At 41.4% G+C, this 22954-nt stretch overlaps 1 protein-coding gene across 6 annotated transcripts in view; it reads right to left on the reverse strand.

The window, feature by feature from the left end:
- Positions 1-22954, reverse strand: part of CACNB4 (calcium voltage-gated channel auxiliary subunit beta 4) — a 255792-nt gene that overhangs the window by 36090 nt on the left and 196748 nt on the right. For 5 of the 6 annotated variants that reach the window (XM_027055769.2, XM_027055771.2, XM_015073464.3 and 2 more), the window contains 7 exons: positions 20614-20733; positions 18654-18776; positions 9464-9594; positions 6977-7053; positions 5419-5438; positions 5116-5196; positions 3747-3805 (listed from right to left, as the gene is read on the reverse strand). In XM_027055769.2, the coding sequence (XP_026911570.1) occupies positions 3747-3805; positions 5116-5196; positions 5419-5438; positions 6977-7053; positions 9464-9594; positions 18654-18776; positions 20614-20733 (611 nt within the window). Of the gene's footprint in view, positions 1-3746; positions 3806-5115; positions 5197-5418; positions 5439-6976; positions 7054-9463; positions 9595-18653; positions 18777-20613; positions 20734-22954 lie in introns of those variants that run through there. The other variant, XM_053215077.1, reaches the window with a different exon arrangement.

Below are 22954 nucleotides of genomic sequence, written 5' to 3' on the forward strand. Positions count from 1 at the left end.
CCTGTTTCCGATTCTGTGTCTCCCTCTCTCTCTGCCCCTCCCCGGTTCATGCTCTGTCTCTCTCTGTCCCAAAAATAAATAAACGTTGAAAAAAAAAATTTAAAAAAAAAAAAAAGAAAATGAAGAGAGAAAAGTTCCACATCGTTGTGAACCCTGTGTGTTCACCAGGCTGATGCCATCGTACCAGCTGGTTAGGCTCATCTAATTTACGATCTGTGCACAGGCACTGTCACCACGTGTGGATATGCACATGGACGAGGGTTCCTCAGGAACTATTTGGTACTATGCTTTTCATATTTCTTCCGCGTATTACAGTTAGGCCCTACAGTAGCAATCATGGCGATAAAACTGTCTAATAAGCAGCTCTCAACGGACCCAAATAATTTCTAAGGTATCAAAAAAGGGCAAGTATGTGATTTTGTAACAATCAAGCTACTGGACTTTAATCCAATTTGTTGAATTACTGTCTAACCAGGATCTGGAAAACAGTACTGAAGAAAGCCTCTTAGCCAATGGATCCATTTTTTGCTCTTTCTGGAAAATAATAAGACTTTCTCTTGACTATTTTGTCTAACCTACTACATTCATAGCCAGTGAAACACTGAGTGGGTTTTCATTAGAACATACTGTTTATGCTGTATCACTGTGCTATAGCCTTCTGTGTAATTGTTCTCTTGGCTGGTTTCAGTTAAAGACTATTTGTTGTTTTCACTCTCTTTATTAATTGGTAAAACATAATACAGCAGATTGTCATAGCTCAAAATGTAAGGCTATTTCCCACACAGCAGATGTGTCAGAGTCGGCATGAAGCTACAAGCACATGGCTTCTTCCTTATCAAAGTCTCTACATACCCTCAACTAATAAATTCATTACTGGTTTTTCTGCAGCACTGTCCTCTTATTATCTGAAAGCAAGTCCACTCTGCTACTCCCACCTTTACTATCTTCTATCAACTCTGCCATAAATCAGAGCTCTCCAGCACCGAGTCTCTTTCTCTGGCTATTACTTTGGCTGCTGTTGAAATCCTCCTTTTATCTCTAGATCCCCTGCTGTGCCATCAGACCATATGGAACACTTGGCGTTGACATTTCAATCCTATTTCTACTAAAACCATCTTCAACAATGTGTATAAATGCTTGATGCAGCAACTTTACCTGACCCAAAACAAATCTCTGCTGTTACAATCAAATGCACTTCCTCTTTCTGGGCCTGAAAATTGAGGAAGAACCTCAGATGCTTCATTCTTGAAAGTAGTAATTAAGCCATTCACTTTCTCTTTGTGAAATTTTAAAAAATCCCCTTCTTCTTTTCCTTTCCGTCCTACCTTTCAGACAGTTAAAAATACTGTTATTTGTAAGGATGTTACATGGTGATGGAAAGAATCTAACACAAACAGGCTGTGTTATGGGACACGATTGTTCAGCTTGAGGACTGTTACCGGGTCTCATGATGAGGTACAGCTCAGAACTTCCTTAGGTAAAGACAACAGAGGTTAAAACCATGTGACTTCAAGCATAGTTCAAGGAAGTGTGTGTGTGTATGTGTGTGTGTGTGTGTGTGACCAAGAACACAGAAGACTGAGGGGCGCCTGGGTGGCTCAGTTGGTTAAGCATCCAGTTTTGGCTCAGGTCATGATCTCGTAGTTCATGGGTTCAAGCCCCACATTGGGCTCTGTGCTGACAGCTCAGAGCCTGGAGCCTGCTTTGGATTCTGTCTCTCTCTCTCTCTCTCTCTCTCTCTCTCTCTCTCTCTCTCTCCTCCTCCCCCACTCATGCTCTATCTCTCTCTGTCTCTCAAAAATAAATAAACATTAAAAAAAGAAAAAGAACACAGAAGACTGAGCCATGAATGTTAGCTGTCAACAATCCACAGACTGCTGCATGAAGGTAAGGATTAAGGCCCAATCATCAGAAGGCAAGACCAAGACCAATGCTATTAAATTACAGAGTCGGAGTTCAGCTGTTCTTTGCAATGCTTTTTCAAGAAGTGAATTCTCAATAACCAAACATTCTCAAACAGAAGCAGTTTATCCATCTGTTTGTGGTTGCTGAAGCAAAGAGATTAGAATAAAAGAACTTTTACATTTCCTTCCAACCCCAATATTCTAGTATTCAGTGCTTCATTTGTTTTCTTTGAAACCACCTCATTCTCTGTGTATCTTCTGTTTAAAAACAAGGGGGGTGGGGAGAGGAGCAGGATAAATCCAATGCTTTCTTAGTAAGCCTTTTGGGTGCACTAGATGAATGTGGCAGAGACGGTTATTTGTTCAGCAAAATCTATTTCCTCTTCCTCCTGAGCCATGGCTAGACTGTATTTCCCAGCCTGTTTTGTAATTCAGTGTGGACACACAACCAAGTTTTAACCAATGAAAAGTGAGGATCCATGTGCGTCATGTCCAGGCTGGCATGTGCCTCTCCCCACCAGCTGACCGGAGAGCCCCCCTCAGGCCGAGGGCTCCAAATGATGGATGGAAGAAGCTTTCCGTCCAATCCTCCCCTCCGCCACTCTATCACTTCCTCCTCGCTGAGGGACACCTGCTTCAGACTGTTAAATGAGCAACAGTAAGCTCCCACTTGTGTTTAAATCATTCTATTCATTAAGGCAGCCTGGCACTGTATTAATGTACTCAGCTATTCACATAATGGCTCTGAAGCATTCTGATTTCTTGAACTAAAATCTCAATTATTGGAACTAAAATCTCAGTTTCTTTGTATATAGTCCCAGAAGCTAATGAATATTTTAAGTACGATTACCCAGAAGGCTTTTCTTTTGACAAATGTATACAGTTTGTACTCAAAGCATGGTTTGCTTTTTTCCCTTAAAATAGCATATTTTTCAAAATGTATTTGATGCTATTTAAAAAATTTATTTGGTAAGCTGGATGCATGTACCATACTTCTCAGTATACACTGTGTACATTTTCTTCATTTCTATGTCTTCGATATTTGCATGTTATTTTTACAAGGAGTGTGTTCTGCATTGTAAAGGAGCTTAGTACATCGTATCAAGTCAACATGGACTTTTTTCCATTTCTCTGCGAAACACAGGAACTCTTTCTAGACGTTTTTCACAAAACCTAACTGATAAAATTATTTGATGGCTAAAGACTGAGCCGTATGAATAAGAGGATACATACAAAATATACTAACAAACTACAAGGTGATTTCTGATGAAATGAACCCAGAACTAAGCATCCAAACAAGTACTATTCTCTACAAAGTAGTCACTTAGGGAGGTTTATGATGAAAACATTTCTTGCACTCTTCTTCTGAGAAAACGCTGCACTTTACACCTTCATATGATACACACATACATGCATACACACACACACACACACACACACACACACACACAAACATACGCACGCAGTTCCCAAGTGCTACTACCAGCTTGACCAGCAAGCCACCACATTTATCAAAATATTCTATATTTTCATTAATATATTTCATAAAAATAAGTTTGATATGAATTCACTAACAAGCAAGTAAATAAAGACAAACACATACACTTAATTAAAACAAATGGGTTATTTTCCTTCTCAAGGTCCTTTCTCCCTTAGGGATTCAATGCTATACTTCATAACTTCATATCTTCAGAATTCTCTCATTGTATTCTTCCCTGAATACTGAGTTAACTTTTAATTAGAGAACTTCTGCAATCGCTGGAAACACAGATCCACAAATCAATTTATCATACACGTTCGGTTAAAGGAAAATAAAAATACAAAAACATCTGTATGTCTCACCTCCCATCAAACCTGTGCTTCAGGAAATCAAAGAGGGCTTTCTGCATCATGTCTGTTACCTTTGCAGAGGTGAGAAAAAAAGAATGAGGCAAACACACGCAGAGAGACAGAGAGAGAGAGAAGTCAAAAGTGAGAGAGGTGGAAGGGAAGGGCACTTTGTCTGAGCAAAGACCTCACACAGCCTGTTGTCTCTGAGGGGTAGGGCAGGTTGTCCTGGAAGGCGTTTTTCATGCTTAACCACTTACACTTACTCAAATTTCCCCCTTGGTTGTCCTCTAGGGTGTTGAACGAGCCAGCAGTGTTCACTAGACCTAAGGCAGACTCCCTTCCCTTATTAGGTGATAGAACTGCAGCCAAGAGACCACAATAGGCTGGCTTTGCTCGCAAGTGCTGCCTGTCCTTGGCTCGCCCGAATGGGTGCTTGCCTCCAGTGAGGACCAGCTAGAACTCCTGTGGCCAGCCCTGGGCTTGGCCACCTGCTAGTCTGTGCATGCTGGTAGAAATTCTCCATTCCTACAGATCACTCGCCTGCTTTTCCTCGGACATTCCCCACTGAGAAGCGAAGGGAAGGGGGAGAGGAAGGAAGGAGACACATTTTAATGTCCCACCCCACCTAGTTTTATCTATGCTAGCACGAAATCAAAATGGAAACACCCGAAACATAGTACTTCTAAAGCCTTCACTCTTTTCCTTCTTACATGGTATTGTTTAATCTCTGAACAAGTTCATTAATACTTTCGTGGACAATTTTTCCCTTCTATGTGTCTTTGAAATAAATGAGAGAAATATTTGGTGGGGTGTGGCATCATGTTGAGCACCCAGCAAGGTGAGGTTTGTTGGTGCTTTGAAGGTTTAAGTTTGCTGGAAGATTGCCTACATTGTTCTCTTGTGCTGTTCATACTCATTTATTTATTTATGCATTTATGTATTTATTTATTTAGTTTTACGTAAGCTCTACAGCATGGGGCTTGAACTCACCACCCTGAGATCAAGAGTTGCATGCTCTACCACTGAGCCAGCCAGGTGCTCCCATACTTGATTATTTCCAACAGTAACGGGAATGGTTGAGACTACATAGTCCTTCACTTTGAATTTAATGCAGAGGAAACCTTTGACCACAACTTTCCATCATAAATGTTTTAAGGGATGTATTTCTAAACAAAGTGATACATATAAGATAAGAAGCGTGCCAGAGAGGGAAGAAAGAGTGAAGGGCCACATGAGCCCCATGCTGTGCCACCCGCCTTCACATGTGGAGAATTGGCCCCATCGGTACCTCTCTGTAAGCAGACCCTAGAGGAGCAAGCTCCCAAGGCTGTCTCCTAGGTTCTTGATCAAGAACTGAAGCATAACAGACTGGTATTTGTACCTCATAACCCTTCAGTGACGGCCCCACTAACACCACCGGACGCATGGATGGCACAACATCATAAGGAGGGATGTGCTCCGTCTGAAAAAGATGATTGGACAGCATGACAAGGTGAGGATAAGCATGCCTTCTCAAAAGCCATAGCATCGTAATTCTCAGGTCGAGCACAAAATGATTACCACAGGTCCCCACCAAGGAGGCTCATCCCTTATTTTATAGCCATTTGGGTCACTGAAATGGAACATTGCAGGCACGTGCGGATAGAAACCTTAAAGGAAGATTTAAAAAGGAAACACAACTTACCACTTTTTGCTTCTGTTTTGCTAAAAGACAACAATGAGAGCCATATCAAAATACGTAATCTCTGTAAATGATAGTACATGATTTTAAAAGATGGAAGAATGTACCAATTTGTCCCTATAATTCTCATCATGTCACTATTACCCACTCTGTGGAGAACTACTCTCTTATTTCATTCTGGACGAGACAATTTTGAAGACAAATGAAAAAACAGACAACTTCTCCCTGTACGAATGACCTTATATCCTGATTTCATGTTGGGTGTGGAGGGTGGACTGCATGAAAACACTAGAAATTCTGGGCCAGCCATGGGCCATAGGTTGTTTCCTGCTACACACAGCATACAGTGTGGCTGAGAACAACTTGGACAAACACAATTTGATAAAAAGGAATTAAGAACGACGATTTGGGTAAAAATGATCATCACCTTAATCAGGAGTTATTTTTGGATTTGTAATTTTGATGAACCAGGAGAAAATTCTGCAGTCCTTTGTGTGTTCGTTAAGTTTTTGCCTACTTTCCAGGATAGTGACATATTTTTCCTACTATGCTGTTCTTAATTTCAAATAAATTTATAACCATTTATTCCTGTTCTTTCTTGTTTGTAATAGTGTAATAGGTTTGTAATGACCTAAATGTCCAACAAATGGGGATGAGGCAAAATACATTTGATACCTGATTAAACTGATTTTGTTTAAACTGGTTTTGTTTGGCCATCAAAGTGGGTCCGGTCCACCTGGGGACAACCCAGAGACCTAGTTCAGTTCAGAGCACAGGATATGAGGAAAGATCCACCCAAACAAGGACCCAGCACTCAGCACTACTCCAGAACCAATCCCGTTTCCTGCAGTTACGGTAGGCCAGGCTAGACCTTACACTTGCCCTTCTGAGTTGGTAATACTGGATGCCCTAATGCAGCATCAATTCTGGGCCAGAACAAATTAGACTATAGGAGTCAGGGAATGTGGTAGAAGGAAAATTCCTGCTTGAATGTCTCCATAATTATCAAATATATAACAACTCTTGATTGGACCACCACTGTCTCTTCATTTCCATTAATTCCAGGGCTTGGTTATCTGCTTTCCAAACAGAAATGAGGTCATCTGGGCCCATTTTCTGCTTCAACCTTTCCAGTCTCCACAGCCCAGGCTGTACCATCTTAAAGTTCCCCATGGAGACTGAAATAGAGCATTTTCTTCAGAGTCTACAACTTTTTTTTTTTTCTTTTCAATTGGCTTTCACCATCTTAAAGTCTGTTGGGTTCTTGGGTGGAATAATGAACTTGCTTCAGATTGGTCTGCACAATGGACAGTTACTGGCTCTGGGGGGTAAACAAGATTTTTCAAAATCAGATTGTAATGATTTGAATTTTTAGTATCACAAGTACCCTTTAAATCAAATCAAATTACTATAGAAAGCAAATGAGCAATGAAGAGTTAAGTAGAAGAATTTTTAAATCAAAGCCTTAAATTATTTCCAAATTAGTAAAACTACTTGTGTGTATGTTCAAATCCTAAGGGAAAAAAAACCATTCCATTAAAAAACCCCCTAAAAACCTTACCTGTTGATGTGGGTGTTGCTCGAAATGTCCCTGATACCATTTCTCCAAGACTTGAAGAAGAATTTCCACTGGATTTCCTAGGATAGAGAAAAGGAACTTAGGACTCATTCCCCAGATTCCTTGAAAATAGAACTTGAGAGTACAAAGCTTTCTTTGGCCTAAATCCTACTAAATAATTCAAAACACACCAAATCCTGCCTTGGAGAAGAACTTCAAGAATCTGTCCACATGTTTTCTTTGACCTATTTCTTAGAGAAGGTGGGGAACAAACTGGACCTGGAAATACTATGCAAAAATATCTCTCCTAGTTATTCAATACAGAAATTAGGCAGAAAAATCACTGACAGAAACACTCTTGTGAACTGATGCTTAATACCAGTCACCAATATACCAGTCGGATGTCAAACACAGCTCAAAACAGCTGTAAGACCTAGAAAAAAACATTTCCTTTTAAAAGTGATTTTATTGGGTGGTGCCTGGATGGCTCAGTTGGTTAAGCATCTGACTCTTGATTTTGACTCAGGTAATGATCTTACTGTTCTGGGTTCGAGCCCCTCATTGGGCTCCACACCGATAGTGCGAAGCCTGACTGAGATTCTGTCTCTCTCCCTCTCTCTCTGCCCCTCCCCTACTCACGTGTGTGAGCTCTCTCTCAAAATAAACTTTAAAAATAAATTTTTAAAGTGATTTTATGGGAGTCAGAATTAAAAAAAAAGGTAAGGATTTGGCCACAAAAAACATTGGTTGTGACCTACTGGGCAATTGTTCCATCAGTCTCCTCTTGCTGCTTTGGAAGCTTCCCAGAAGCCCACAGAGTCCCTTGGGAGCCTACCTTCCTAATGTTCTTCCCTTTTATGCTTGAGAGTATGGTCCCTAGGTCAGAACTATCTAATTTCTCATCCTGGCTTTTCCCCTTACTAGTCGTGGTAACTTGGCACATCATATTTCATGTCTTTGAGCCTTAGTTGCCCTATCTACAGAAAAAGTTACACCTCACAGGGTTGTATAAGATCATGTCTGTGAGCTCTTGGTTTTACTCCTGGCCTGCCACAAAAAAAAAAAAAAAAGCTTTTATTCAAAAGTACATAACAACATAATAAAATAATAATAATAAAATAACAATTTTGGAAATGATAAAAATTCATTTATTATTTCATACAACAAATATTTATTGAGTGTCCACTGTTCTAGAAACTAGGAATACAACAGTAGGGGGGAAAGACAAAATCCCTTCCTCACAGAGACAGATTTTAGTGGGAGATATCACTATCAAACAGATGAACAGGTAAATACATAGTATTTCTGACAGTAATAATTGCAATAGGGAAAACGAAGTCAAGGAGAGAGATAGGAAGTAAGGGAAGGGAAGTGGGTACAATTTTAAAGATGGTGGCAGAAAAGGGGTCACTGAAAAGAGTATATCTAACAAAGATCTGAAGCAGATGAAGGAGTGAGCTGGTGGAAATATGAAGCAAAGTGTTCCAATAAGAAAAAAAACTAGCAGGTGCAAAGGTCCTAAAGCAGGAACGTGTGTTCCTCATGCATTTAAGGAGCAGCAATCGAGACAAAACAGTCAAGAGAAGAAGGGATAAGAAGAATTAATAATTAATAATATTACAGGCATGTTATATACTAAAGAAGATTTGGCAATTAAAAGTGGGGCTCACTGTACTTTTGTGATGTTTTATCATAATTAAGAAGTTCCCATTAAGACAAAGGCAAAGGGCCCCTTAAGAACACAGGAGTTTTTGAAGCAGAAAAGGATCCAACAGAAAAAGGAAGTGAGAGTCAAGAGAAAGAACTGCTTCTATTTTAGGTCTTTCAAAAAATGATAACTTATTAAATTCATGCTTCATTGTAGGTTCTCAATATATGCAGGCTCAGGATGATTCTGATTTCTCTTTTCTCAGGCTTTGTTTGTATCCTTGGGACCTACAAACACCTGCACTCTGAGATTTTTGTAGCTATTTCTTTAGTGTACTACAGGTTGATTCATCTGAAGTTAGACAGAATCTTCACTCCATTATCAAGAGACGGTAGATGCTGTGGGGTGAAGGCAACCTCTAGCCCTGGGATGGTACCATATGTACCACTGCATTACATGCCCGCTTGAGAGAGGGTCTCTGAAAGTTAACCAGGAAGAGCCTGATGCCAGGTCAGGTCAGGTTCCCACTTACTGTACTGAGAAAGAATGCCCCGTGACCATCACGGAGGAGACCTTAATCTCCAAGCAGGGTTTGCTTAGGCCACAGAAAAATCTCCGCTGTGGAATTCATGGTGATGCCAATGAGGTGAGACTTTAGCATGCAGTGGGGAGAATGAACTCTCTGAAACCCCTCTGTGTCAATGTCAGAAACACCTCATATACAGAAAAGTACCTTTTACTCTCAAAGCATACATATTTAACCTAATGAGCAAACTTGAAAACATCATCTTATTTTTCTACTCACCTCCCAAAATAAGTTTCTAAGAAGGAAGGAGCCTTACCCTCCGTGAAAACGTCCCCTTTTTTGTTCTTGCTGAATCCGTATATTCTCCAGTCTAAGTGGACTTGGGATGAAGCCAATCTCACAGCCCTCTTTCACCAGTCTTCCTATCCACCAATCATTGTTGTATTTCTGGAATGCAGAAATAAAACTGCTATCAATAGTAATTCACTTATCTTCACATTCCATTAATTAATTTCTGGGGGTGAGAAGAACCAAAAATACTCTTTACATTATACTATACTATATTATATATACACACTACATTATGTTATACTATGTTATACATATCAGAACATGTATCGACTAAAGCCAAAGTCTACAACCTTTGTATCTAAAGGCCCAGATAGTAAATATTTTAGGCTTTGGAGGCCACATGGTTTCTGGTGCAACTACTTAAATCTGCTATTGTCACATGTTAGTGGCTATAGACAATACGTAAACAAATAAGTATTTGCTATGGTTCAGTTAACCTTTTCTTTCCAAAAAAAGACAGCAGGCTCTAATCAGCCTGCAGGCCACAGTTTTCCAATCCCTGGACTAAAGTTGAGTCCTAATCTTTGGATTCCTTTGGTCCTTGTCAAGAAGCCCTAGCCAAGTCTTAAGGAATAGATAGTATAGGGATAATTATGCATCAATGTAATTGGAACCCTGGAGAACAAGACAGACAAGTCTGAGATGAAATACACTCAACTGTCTGTTATTTGTCGAAAAGTTTCAGGTAAAGATTCCACAATATTGTCTGTAATCTACTCTCATTGGAGAACTGTAATCTTCCAAACACTGGTTTACAAACTAAGGTCCATCTCACTATCTGCTGAAAAAGGTTACTCTTACAAAAGAAGTATATTGTATATATGTGGAATTTTTGAAATAATCTCCAGATGGCCTGAAGTTCAATAGAAAAACCAGGATTTCCATTTCAATAAAGTTCCATGACACATAAATTCAGAAAACAAACCCACACAACTGCTTCAGACAATATGGGGTAAGACCCTGTGAACGTGATCCTATTCGGTGGGTCAGCAAAATTGTATTTGGAAATACAGATTTGCTGGAGCCTAAATCAGAAGGTATATTTAATCCAAGCCACCTGCCTCAAAGGAAGGTTTCAGGTAGATGATTTTTAGAATGCAGGTATCAGTCCTATTGTTTACATCCTCCAGAGATGATTCCAAAAACTCTTGTCTTCATCAGCGTGGGGCAAGGTAATTCTCTCTCTTTTTGATCCAAAAAGTATCTGCTTTTTTTCAAAATGAAAAACTACATGTAGTACACTTTGCTTAGCTCAGAGAAAAGGGAAATTTATGTGTATATGACATTGATACACTGTGAAGGAGGAATGGATGGTTTCATTAACTCACTGCAGCATGAAATTCTGCATAGCTTTGAGTAATTCTTAGCAACAGCCTCACACTCAAAAGCAAAATGATATGCCTTAGGGATTTGGCCTTTATTATGCACACAGCTCCTACATGAGGCATGCATGGCATGTAGTATGAGACTGCACTGAAGAAATGTGAGTTGACCTAATATAAAATCTTGAACAATCTAAGTCGTGGTTTTTCTATCTTCCCATGTTTTATTTCAGGATAACAGGGCTGAAATAACAGGCCTGTTTATTTTGGAATTAACAAAAGGCAAGAGAGCCCTTTTAGAATCTTTGGTGCACAGGTCTGGAATTCAAATCTTATTGTGGTGGGGACAAAGCAGACTATGAGTCAGAGTGTCCTAGGGTTTAAGTTATTTCCTGAACTTTAACTGAGCCTGCTAGAACGCTAATTTATTAAATGATACCCAAGTGACCTTAAAGGGCTTCCTGAAATGGTTAATGGCAACTTCCCAACCTGTTTTAGCCTAGTTCTAGGAAACAGCGAAAGCTTGGTGATAATCTGGCTCAACGTAAATGAAAAATTCTTTGAGCTACCGGGCGGGAAGTTGCTAAGTACATTCAGGAGCTTAACACACTCGTCATTTGGTGTATGTGATAAGCAGAACTGTAGCTTTTCTTTAAGGTTAAGCTTCTCATTACTGAAAAAAGTGTTTAAAACAGTGCATGAGAGATGGCTTTCCAGATGACAGATGAGAGAGGAGGCTACAACCTGATTACACAAATGTGTGCAAATGTGGATGTTCCAGGAGCTTGTGCCAGCGTTCTGGGGAGGTCACCTTAGTGTTGCTCCAGTCCTTCTCATTTTCATCTCCCTGACATGATTAACACTTTCTCTTTCTAAGATGTTTTCTTATCTGTTATTGCAAGCTCTGAAAACAAGTGGCTCTAATCCACATAGGATTACCAGCTCAATACCATCCATCCACCTGCCTGTGTGAAGAGAAAGTCACTGATCAAGGGACATGTAGATCAAAAAGCAACCCACGAGACAAATGGAGAATATTGATGGCATGGAGGAAAGCAATAAAGTACAGCAAGATTGGAATGCAGGTGTGAGTGGGTATGGATAAAATATGTGAGAACCTCTTACCTTTTAAAATTCTGCTTCTCCTTTGAAGCAAGGGGTGTTAGTGACTAATGAACATGGTTTGGTCATTTTTGGTGGAAACGGTGAGACAATCAACTTAACCATTCAGAGGCTGGGGCACATGTTTCAGGCTGAGAGTCCCCGTCTACTAGGCAAATATGGATATCCTCACCACATACACCTTGAGAATGCAGAAGCCATCAAGTCAATGCTACCCCAGCTTCCTGTTACCAAGGCTCTGAACTGTCTGTGCCTTCACCCATCCTTTCCCTGCATGTTACAATAAGTAAGTGGATACCCTGCTGTCAAAAATCTCTCTCCCCTATTCAGGGTCTGGATCCCACCCTTCTTGCCTCCCCAAAAACTTTACTCCCTTGCCTATCTTTCCTTTCCCATCAACCTTTCCCTCTCTCTGTTTGTTAATCTCAGCCTGTGCAGATGCCCTAAGCACTTCTCTCTCAAAGAAAACCTCTTTTGACTTCACATCCTCCTCAGTCCACTACCTGGTCTGTGTCAGCTTCCTTGAAAGCATGGTCAATGTTTACTAAACATACTTCCTAACCCCCTTCCCACTTCATCCCCTTTCATTTGGCTTCCAGACCATGGTCCCAGTGACTTCCATGCCACTGGCCACCATGTTGCCGATCCAACGTTCGTTCCTCACTCCTCATCTTAGGCAACGTGTGACACCATTCACTACGGCTGACTTCTTCCTCCTTTTGTACACACTCCTCTCTTGATGTCTACATATCGCTCTGTCCTGGTTTTCATCCTATATCTCAGGCTTCTCCTTTTCAGTTTCCTTATTTGTTGAGTCATTTCACATAGCCCACCTCTGCAGAATGAATTCCTTCGGGTTTGATGCCCGGCTGCCTTCTCTTCTCCCTCTAATCTCCTTTAAGTGACTTTGATCATTGACCCACACAAACTAGTGATCTAAATTTACATCTTTGGCCCAACTCTTTTCCTTGGAGCTCCAGATTCTTATATCTAACTTCTACTTGATATCTCCATTGAGATGTCCACTCCTCATCTGTCCTCTTCCCACCCTCATCATCTCCATCCCCATTGATCAATTCATAAACCTTGATTTCCTTGATCATGCTGGATTTCTCCCTCAATCTTAGTTTCTACACCTGACCCATCACCAGCACGCTTCATTGAATGTCTGCAATAGATCTCAAATCTGTCTACTTCTTTCCATCTCACTGCTGTAATGCTGGCTCAATTCCATTATCTCTCACTGAGAATGGTTCTAATGGGCTCCCTGATTCCATACTTATCCCACTCCAATCCGTGGTCTCTATAACAATCAGAGTAGCTTTAAAAAAATAATAAATTCATCCCATTCTTCTGCTTTTAAAGTTTTTAATGGTGGGGAGCCTGGGTGGCTCAGTCGGTTAAGCGTCCAACTTCGGTTCAGGTCATGATCTCACCGTTCGTGAGTCTGGGCCCCACATCGGGCCCTGTGCTGACAGCTCAGAGCCTGAAGCCTGCTTTGGATTCTATGTCTCCCTCTCACCCGGCCCCTCCCCTGCCCGCACTGTGTCTCCCTTTCTCTCTGTCTCTCAAACATAAGTAAACATTAAAAAAAAAAGTCTTCAATGGCTTCTCATTCCACTTAGAATAAAATCCGGTCTCATGATCACTTTAAGGTTCTCCTTGACCTGTGCCCCACTTAGTTCTATAACTGTCTCCTACTACTAGGTCCCTTGTTTATTGCATTCCAGCCATATGGCCTTCTTCTAGTTAACTGATTGTGCCAGGCTATTTTCCTACTACAGGGCCTTTGCACATAGTGTTTCCTTTCCCTAGAAGGCCTCCTTTTAATCGTTTTAATGCTGGCTCCTCTTCATCCCTCAGGTGTCTACTTAACAGTTATGTTCTTTAAAAGGCCTTCTCTGATCACCTCTGTATTTAAAAGTATATATAACCTCCTCATCCCTATATTTTAATTTTTTTTAGCATCTGCTTCATTTTTTCCCCAAAGACACAATTTGGAAGTATTTGTTCATTATCTGTCTCCCCACTAGAATTTAAGTCCATGAGGGAAGGAAATCTGTCTGCTTTTTTTATAGCCTGTCAGACAACATCTGCCAGGGCCTGGCACATACTAAATGTTCAAGAACTATATCTTGAACGAGTAACTTAACAAAGGAACAAATGTAGAGCCTCAGCCAGCTCACATGGGCACAGCAAAGAGAGACATCTGTAGACATCCAGATGTTTGACCTACTTGCTATCAAGTGGTTAAAATGTTAAAACTATGTACGTCTTGGTGTCAATAATGCCATCTTAGAATGCAGAGTTTCTTTCTTTTTTTTTAATGAAATTTATTGTCAAATTGGTTTCCATACAACACCCAGTGCTCATCCCAAAAGATTCCCTCCTCAATACCCATCACCTACCCTCCCCGCCCTCCCACCCCCCCATCAACCCTCAGTTTGTTCACAGTTTTTAAGAGTCTCTTATGCTTTGGCTCTCTCCCACTCTAATCTCTTTTTTTTTTTTTCCTTCCCCTCCCCCATGGGTTTCCACCAAGTTTCTCAGGATCCACATAAGAGTGAAAACATATGGTATCTGTCCCTCTCTGTATGGCTTATTTCACTTAGCATCACACTCTCTAGTTCCATCCACGTTGCTACAAAGGGCCACATTTCATTCTTTCTCATTGCCACGTAGTACTCCATTGTGTATATAAACCACAATTTCTTTATCCATTCATTAGTTGATGGACATTTAGGCTCTTTCCATAATTTGACTATTGTTGACAGTGCTGCTATAAACGTTGGGGTACAAGTGCCCCTAGAATGCAGAGTTTCAAAGACAATGATTTTCTAAATTGTTACATATTTAGCATGCACATCACGTTTTAGACTGTGGGATAAGTGCAGGTATCTCAGCAACCTGGAGTGATAGGTTTATGTTGACCACACTCCTGTTTCACTTTACTGTTCCCCCTGTACACTCTTTCCTAAGACCCAGTTTCTAACACCTCCCTCTAAGCAGTGTCACTGGAGACCAGCAAGCCTACATGCCCTCCGATGTTAAGCCCCTGAGTCCAACTGGGAAGTCCTGTGCAGAACAAGAAAGGCAAGACTGTGTTCCTGACTTGACCTAGTTCTTGTGACCATCTCCCAGATGCCATCCTCACCACCTCCCCACCGCCACTCATCCCAGCCCCTCATTCAATCAGTGATGGTTTTTCCATCCAATATATTTCACTAGGTTCATTATCTCAGCATGGGAAACATGCTGAAATCTTCCCTGTTTAAAAAAACTAAAAAACAGGGGCGCCTGTGTGGCTCAGTGGGTTAAGCTTCCGACTTTGCCTCAGGTCATGATCTTATGGTTCATGAGTTTGAGCCCTGCGTTGGGCTCTGTGCTGACAGCTCAGAGCCTGGAGCCTGCTTCGGATTCTGTGTCTCCCTCTCTCTCTGCCCCTTCCCCATTCACACATACTCTCTCTTTCTCTCAAAAATGAATAAACAATAAAAAAATTTGGGGGGAGGCACAAAAACAGATACTCAGATCAATGGGACAGAATAGAGAACCCAGAAATAGACCCACAAACATATGGCCAACTAATCTTTGACAAAGCAGGAAAGAATATCCAATGGAATAAAGACAATTGCTTCAGCAAATGGTGCTGAGAAAACTGGACAGCGACATTTAGAAAAATGAACCTGGACCACTTTCTTACACCATACACAAAAATCAACACAAAATGGATGAAAGACCTCAATGTAAGACAGGAAGCCATCAAAATCCTCGAGGAGAAAGCAGGCAAAAACCTCTTTGACCTCGGCCACAGCAACTTCTTACTCAACACTTCTCTAGAGGCAAGGGAAACAAAAGCAAAAATGAACTACTGGGACCTCAAACCATCAAAATAAAAAGCTTCTACACAGCAAAGGAAACAATCAGTAAAACTAAAAGGCAACCGACAGAATGGGAGAAGATATTTGCAAATGACATATCAGATAAAGGGTTAGTATCCAAAATCTATAAAGAACTTATCAAACTCAACACCCAAGAAATAAATAATCCAGTGAATAAATGGGCAAAAGACATGAATAGACACTTCTCCAAAGAAGACATCCAAACAACACATGAAAAAATGCTCAACATCACTCATCATCAGGGAAATACAAATCAAAACCACAATGAGATACCACCTCACACCTGTCAGAATGGCTACATTAATAACTCAGGCAACAACAAATGTTGGCAAGGATGGGAGAGAGAGGATCTCTTTTGCACTGCTGGTGGGAATGTAAACTGGTGCAGCCACTCTGGAAAACAGTATGGAGGTTCCTCAAAAAATTAAAAATAGAACTACCCTACGACCCAGCAATTGCACTACTAGGCATTATCCAAGGGATACAGGTGTGCTGTTTCAAAGGGGCTCATGCACCCCAATGTTTATAGCACTGTTATCAACAATAGCCAAAGTATGGAAAGAGCCCAAATGTCCATTGATGGATGAATGTATAAAGAAGATGTGGTATACACACACACACACACACACACACACACACACACACACACACACAATATGGAATATTACTCGACAATTAAAAGAAATGAGATCTTGTCATTTGCAACTACATGGATGGAACTAGACGATATTATGCTAAGTGAAATTAGTCAGAGGAAAACAAATAGAATGTGACTTCATTCATATGAGGACTTTAAGATACAAAACAGATGAACATAAGGGAAGTGAAGTAAAAATCATATAAAAACAGGGAGGGGGACAAAACATAAGAAACTCTTAAATACGGAGAACAAACAGAGGGTTATTGGAGGGGGTGGAAGGGGGGATGGGCTATATGGGTAAGGGGAATTAAGGAATCTACTCCTGGAATCATTGTTGCACTATATGCTAACTAACTTGGTTGCAAACTAAACAATAAATAAGTTAATTAGTTTTTTAAAAAAGTAAAAAAAATTTTTTTTTAATAAAAACAAATACAAATTTAAAAACACTCCTTCAACTCTATGTTACTTTTCTCTGGCAAGAATGCATTCTCCTTTTCAACTCAAAGCGTTTAGGAAGAGCAAATTGCAGTTCCTCTCCTCTGGCCTTCAGATTATGTGGGTAAAGTCCTATTAAATGTCTTTTTAAAAAAAAATTCATGTTTACTTATTTTTGAGATGGAGGGACAGAGAGAGAAGGAGACACAGAATCCAAAGCAGGTGCCAGTCTCCAAACTGTCAGCACAGAGCCTGACATGGGGCTCGAACCCACGAACCGTGAAATCATTACCTAAGCCACTCAGGTGCCCCAAAGGCCTAGTAAGTGTCTTCACAGGGGTTTCAGAGTACCCCAGACACAGTGTACCTAAAAGCCAGTTCATAACCACGTCCACCCTGCAACAGGCGTCTCCCCTCTCTGCCTTCTCTATTTTGAAAGCTGACACTGCCCATCTACCCTTTCTAGCAAGCTGTAAAGCCTTTCTCCATCCTTCCTTTCTATTTCGCTTTCTCTGATATCCCTTCCCCATGTGAAGTCTCCCAATCCTGTCTGTCTGCCTTGTCATTCTCCCTCCAAGCTGCTCCCTCTCTCCAGCCTCTCTGCTGCAACCTTAGTTCAGCCTCTACAATACTCCCTGGACCATCAGAGTTATTATGCTAAGATCCAAGGCTGGTTGTAACTGTCCATTATTTAAAATTCCTCTTCAGCCCACTGCCTGGTGATAAAGTCCAGTTTTCTTGTCAGGGCCAAAGAGGTCTTTTCTTATCAGGCCCCTGCCTCTGACACCTGGCTCATCCCCTGCACCACTCCCTACTTACTGCCCTCCAGCCATGCTGCAATGCTCCTGGCTGTCCCTTCCGCCAGATGCCACCCCCATCCCACCCAGCCTGAATGTCCTCAGGCTTTACCACTTCTGTAGAGCTCTCTGGCCCTGTGATCCTCCTCCCCACCAGCCAGGTGGTCCCTCCTGCTCCTTCTTCAGGCTCCCACAACACCCATTCAGTTTTACTATAATAGAATTTGTCATCCTTGGCAGAAACTAGGTGCCTGTTAGTCTTTTCCACCAGATTCGGAGCTCCCGGGCAGTGGGGACAGCGAGCCTTCATCTCCAATCTCTCAGTGCCCCGCACAATGTCTGAGATGAAGTAGGATTTCAATTTAGGGTGACTAAACGGAAGTTTTTGATGTAATTATTCCACCTTTCAAGTTGCAAGGCCTCAAGTCCTCCTTGTACTGCTCAATCCTTTAAGCTCTCTGTTTCCCCAAAGTCCTCTGCCCTCTTCTTAGCTTTAATACTCTAATGATTATAATGTCTAGTGTCAGTTCCAAGGTCAAGGTCCACAGGATTACAGCACAGATGTTTGTAATTAAAATATCCCTTGTAAATGGTGCCTCATGAGTAGGGCACCATGCCACCAAATTCACATTTCCCTAAGTTGGATCCATAGATCTGTGGCTCTGCAGTCATACAAGGTGGTTAAAAGGTGACCAGGAGACCACAGGTCTGTCTTAAATCCATCCTATGATGACGGTGATCCAATATTTTCAATGTGTGATAATGCAAGCGATGATGTCAGTCTTCTAAATCTCAGTGAGAATGAATGGATTTGGAAAGCCCACCAAATTAAATGAGGTAACACACTGGCAGTTCCTCAGGGCTCCTCTCTAGTTTGGCACAGAGTGGATTCGAGCTCTGGCCTTGCGGCAGTTGCAGAGAATCCTACATTTACCTCTTTAATGTGGAGAAAGTCCTTGGCATCAAAGGAGATGGCCGTGCTTGGAACAGGCACATCCTCATCCAACGCGCCACAGTAGCTCACGTTCGTCTTCACAGCAAATGCTACAGGCTTGGACTTCAGGCAGAACCATGGTGTGAGGATGGGGGAGGAAGACAGAGCAGGATTTTTCATATTGAAAAGTATAATAAGACAATTGATAGTACCAGGCCGGAAGGGAAACCACTTTTCAAACAGGTGTCTCCAATGGGTTCCCTGGCAGCATAGAGAAATCTGTAGCAATGACTCTAACGGTGATTCAACCAGATCAGCCCAACCATTTCCCCCCTCTGTGGTACTTTCCAGCATCCTAAAGACAGAATCCTACCCTAAAGTATTGGGGACAGATGGAAAGATGGAAAGAGGCTCTCTGCTTTCTCCTCTGGTCCTAAGCTTATGTTTGTTTTTTAAAATGATAACCAGTGTCCCTTGGGATACAGGAAACGTGTGCTAGGTCTTACATTAAAAGGTGGTGGTGGGAGTAAAATAAATAGTTTTGAAATAGCCTCCTATTTCTGAAAACCTGTGGGATCTCACTCAGTAGAATACCTTGTCCTTCCAGGAAAAAAGAAAGGCCATTCAGGGGGTAGACAGCAAGGACAAATATCATCTTCTCTCTAGGTAACAAAAGCCGGTTCTGAAACTCTGTTGAGTTAAATTCCTCCTTGGCAAAGTGCTTAGGCTGGTGCAGCCTCACAGAGGCTAAGCAAACCAACAGCCTGAGCTGACGGCACTGTGGCCACCATCTGGGTGACCACAGAGGCCACAAAACACTCTGAAAGAAAACTAAAACAAAAATTAAACACAAATGAGAACACGAGGTTCCTGCAATCTGGGGCTACTTTGTTAGTGGCTCATTGTTTGTGCTGAGAACGTGAGTGGGGGGCAACAGCTGAGGGGAGACCCCAGCTAGGGTCTCACTTTCACGGGCACCACTCCAACCCCCCTTTGGCTAACCGAGCACAGACAGCATGGGTGTTACAGTAAATGAAGTCGCCTCGTTCTCCTCTTAATGCTCTCATAAAGATTTTATTATAAAAACAGAAAAAGGAAGGAATTCATATTATTTGAGTTTTTCTTCTAAAAATAAGAAAGATTGGATCAATATGCTTTAAGAAGTCTGTCATGGAAGGCAAGGAAGAGAAGCTGGCCATGACCCCCGTCTTATATTTTGCTATTATGCATAAAACCTCATCTGACAAAAGGAATTCTACGCTAAAAAACAAAAACAAGAAGTTTGAGAGACACAGAATGGGAGATCTCTAGTGACTCTTCCGATTCTAAGATTCAAAAATGCAATTTGCTCCTGTGGCCTCTTGTGGGTACAGAGGTTTGGGGCTGGAGGTGGGGTGGGGGGGGTCATCCTTTAGTGTGATATCTGAAGTTCGGCAATGCCTTCTACTGCTCATCTTTGCTGAAATGCTAGTAGTTGTTCAAAGCTCTGAACTTCACCCTGAACTTGAGACAGGAGACTGAAACCAAGAGGCAACTGGTAGAGAGACCCACAGGGAAACCCACAGAACAATAGTGCACGTGTAGCCTGTGATGAAGGCTGAGGTCACGGACAATGAGGAGTCAGGAACAGATAGAGAACCTGTACCTTAGGAAGCTCTCTGCCAACACTGGGAGCGGCATGCTTAATATTAGCCACAACCGTGAAGTTGGAATATAGCCTATAATTCAGCCCCAAACCTAACACAAAGGGTGAAGAAGGATCTGTACCTCAGGAAATGGCCCCCTGGGAAAGTTACTAACCTCTCTTAGGGGATGAATGGATCAGGGAGCCTTGAAATCTGGTGCCTCATTAGGATGATCCTAAAATGACTGTTCCAGAGGAATTTGAGGCAGGGGAAGAGCAGCTGATACCTGCTGAGCAACATGACACTTTGGAACCCAAGAGGGGCAAGAAAGTCACCTTTGCTCTCTCAAGCTGGATAGCGGCTTGTTGCTCTCTCTCTTGCCGAATCGCTTCCCGATCCTCTTCCAAAGAGACATCGGAGTCAGACGGCCTGCTCGTGTAGGAATCCGCTGAACCCTGGAAAGGAGAACCCACAGTGGTTTAAATGAGGTGACGTGGAGCTTCTTAAACTGTCATGTCCATAACAGCATCCTGGAGTGAGTTCTTTTCACTTGCATGGGGTTTGATGCACACACTCTGTGCCTCTGTTGCAGGTATACATTTAGACAGCAGAACATAGTGAAGCATCTGAGGGATCCGGAAGGTAGGAATGTTGTGAAGGAAAAGAGTTTGACTAGATTAAGCGCTAGGAAGTGAACTGCGATGAAAATTATGTGATATTTGGTCCCAATTCTTCTTGCTTTATGCTATGTTTATATTAAGCTCACATTAATTTGTAGACCTGAAGTTTCATTCCATTCTCTTATACATACATCTAAAGGAAAAAGAGGCTCCGCTTATGACAAGAGCTAAATTCTACCTGTATCTCGGACTACAGAAGATAGATTTATCTAAGGTTGCAATACAGGCAAGCAGAATCCTGCATTAGTACATGAGTTCCAGTTCCAGCATCCACACCATCGAACTCTTTCACTGTGAAAATTTCAGTCATTGTCCTATAGTAGCCATACCTGGTCACTATGGCCACTAAGCCATGAGCCTTGAGGATGAAAGCAAGGATGTCCTCAACTGAAGCACACAACCTAGAAGGGCTATTTGAGCAACACTGAAATCCAGTCTGACAGAAGTGACAAGGTACTGGGGGTGCCCAGCATCACTCAGTATTCATGCTGTAAGAGCTGAGAACTACGGCAGCTAGTTAAAAGTTACAAACAAACAAACACCTCTTTGTTTGCCTCTGATTGCTAAAGGAACATCACTGTGACAGTTTCCTTAAGCTGGCATTACCAGTTGATATTTGCATAGATGACGGCATTTACACAGCAGAGGTATTGATGGAACGGGTGTATTTGGCATTTTTCATAAATCATGCACAGATTTTGAAAAGCATAGCTTAATCCATATAGCTGTGAATTTGTTATCCACCTCAGAAAAGAACTCTAAGAATGGTTGACCACTGAAATGGATCTTTTTAAAGTTTTTCTAAGCTTAGAAATGTTACCATTAGCACAGATTTTCCTGGTAGCCTAGAACAGTTAACTCCTGATCAGAGGTTTAATCAGAATACCCGATAGACACTGGTTCTAAATTCTGCCTCTGCAACGTACTTTTGAAAACCTTATGCAAGTGACTTCGGCCACTCCAGACTCAGTCTCCTCATCCACACAATGGGGCACTGCTTACTTCAAAGAATTAAATGGAATAAGACATAATGAACAGCTAATATTTACTTAGCCCTCACTACCATAGTAGCACAGAGCTAGCGGCTTATCTCTCTGAATCCCTGTAGCAGTGTAGAAGCTGAGATTCAAACTTGGGTAGTCCAACCTTCAAACCAGCAGTTTCAAACCCTACATACACTGAGCTGCACTGGATATTAAAATATTTACTCCAGGATCTGGCATCTGGTAAGCACATAATAAATGGCCATTCTCATTCCTATTTCCTGGTCCTGACAGCTCTACATTGATTAAAAATTAACAGATTTTAATCATTCTTTCAACTCACTCATAATATATATTCATAATAGCCCATCTTGAAATGTATCCGTTTTTCTTATTGTATTTGTTGCCAAGAAAACACTATGGCTTTCCCCCAGCTCTGTTGAAATATAATTGACATGCAGCATTGTGTAAGGTTAAGGTATACAATTTTTTTGATTTGAAATATACTGCAAAATGATTACACTTTAAGTTTGATAACTACCATGTGCCCAAATCCATGCACTTTTGAAAATGCCCTTTATGGAGGAAATGGATTTGTTAACCAAATTATAACCAAATTCTTCTGTGCAAACCTACTGGGGAAAAATTTGGACCTACGAAATGGATAAATACAGAGCAACGGACTATTCTCTAGATTCCTCATTACTGGGGGGTAAAAAAAGAGCTACCTTGCAATCTTTAAACAAATTCTCTTAAAACACAACTTTTGTCCAGATGCATAAAATCCAGAGTAAGAGAGAAAGAAAACAGCATTTCTAAAATATATATGAGAACAGTTTTGAGTTAGTTCTAGGGAATGCTTTGCTGCAGTGTGATATGTGCAGTAGATCTTTCTAAGGTACTGGACTGTCTACATGAAGATGTCTGGACTATAACATGATTATGATGCAGGAAGTCAGGAAGGGGGCACTTGCCTTATTTGAAAACATGCTGGGGAGGCTAATAGTGAGCAC

Source organism: Acinonyx jubatus, chromosome C1 (genome assembly GCF_027475565.1).
Source record: "Acinonyx jubatus isolate Ajub_Pintada_27869175 chromosome C1, VMU_Ajub_asm_v1.0, whole genome shotgun sequence".
Taxonomy (NCBI): Eukaryota; Metazoa; Chordata; class Mammalia; order Carnivora; family Felidae; genus Acinonyx; species Acinonyx jubatus.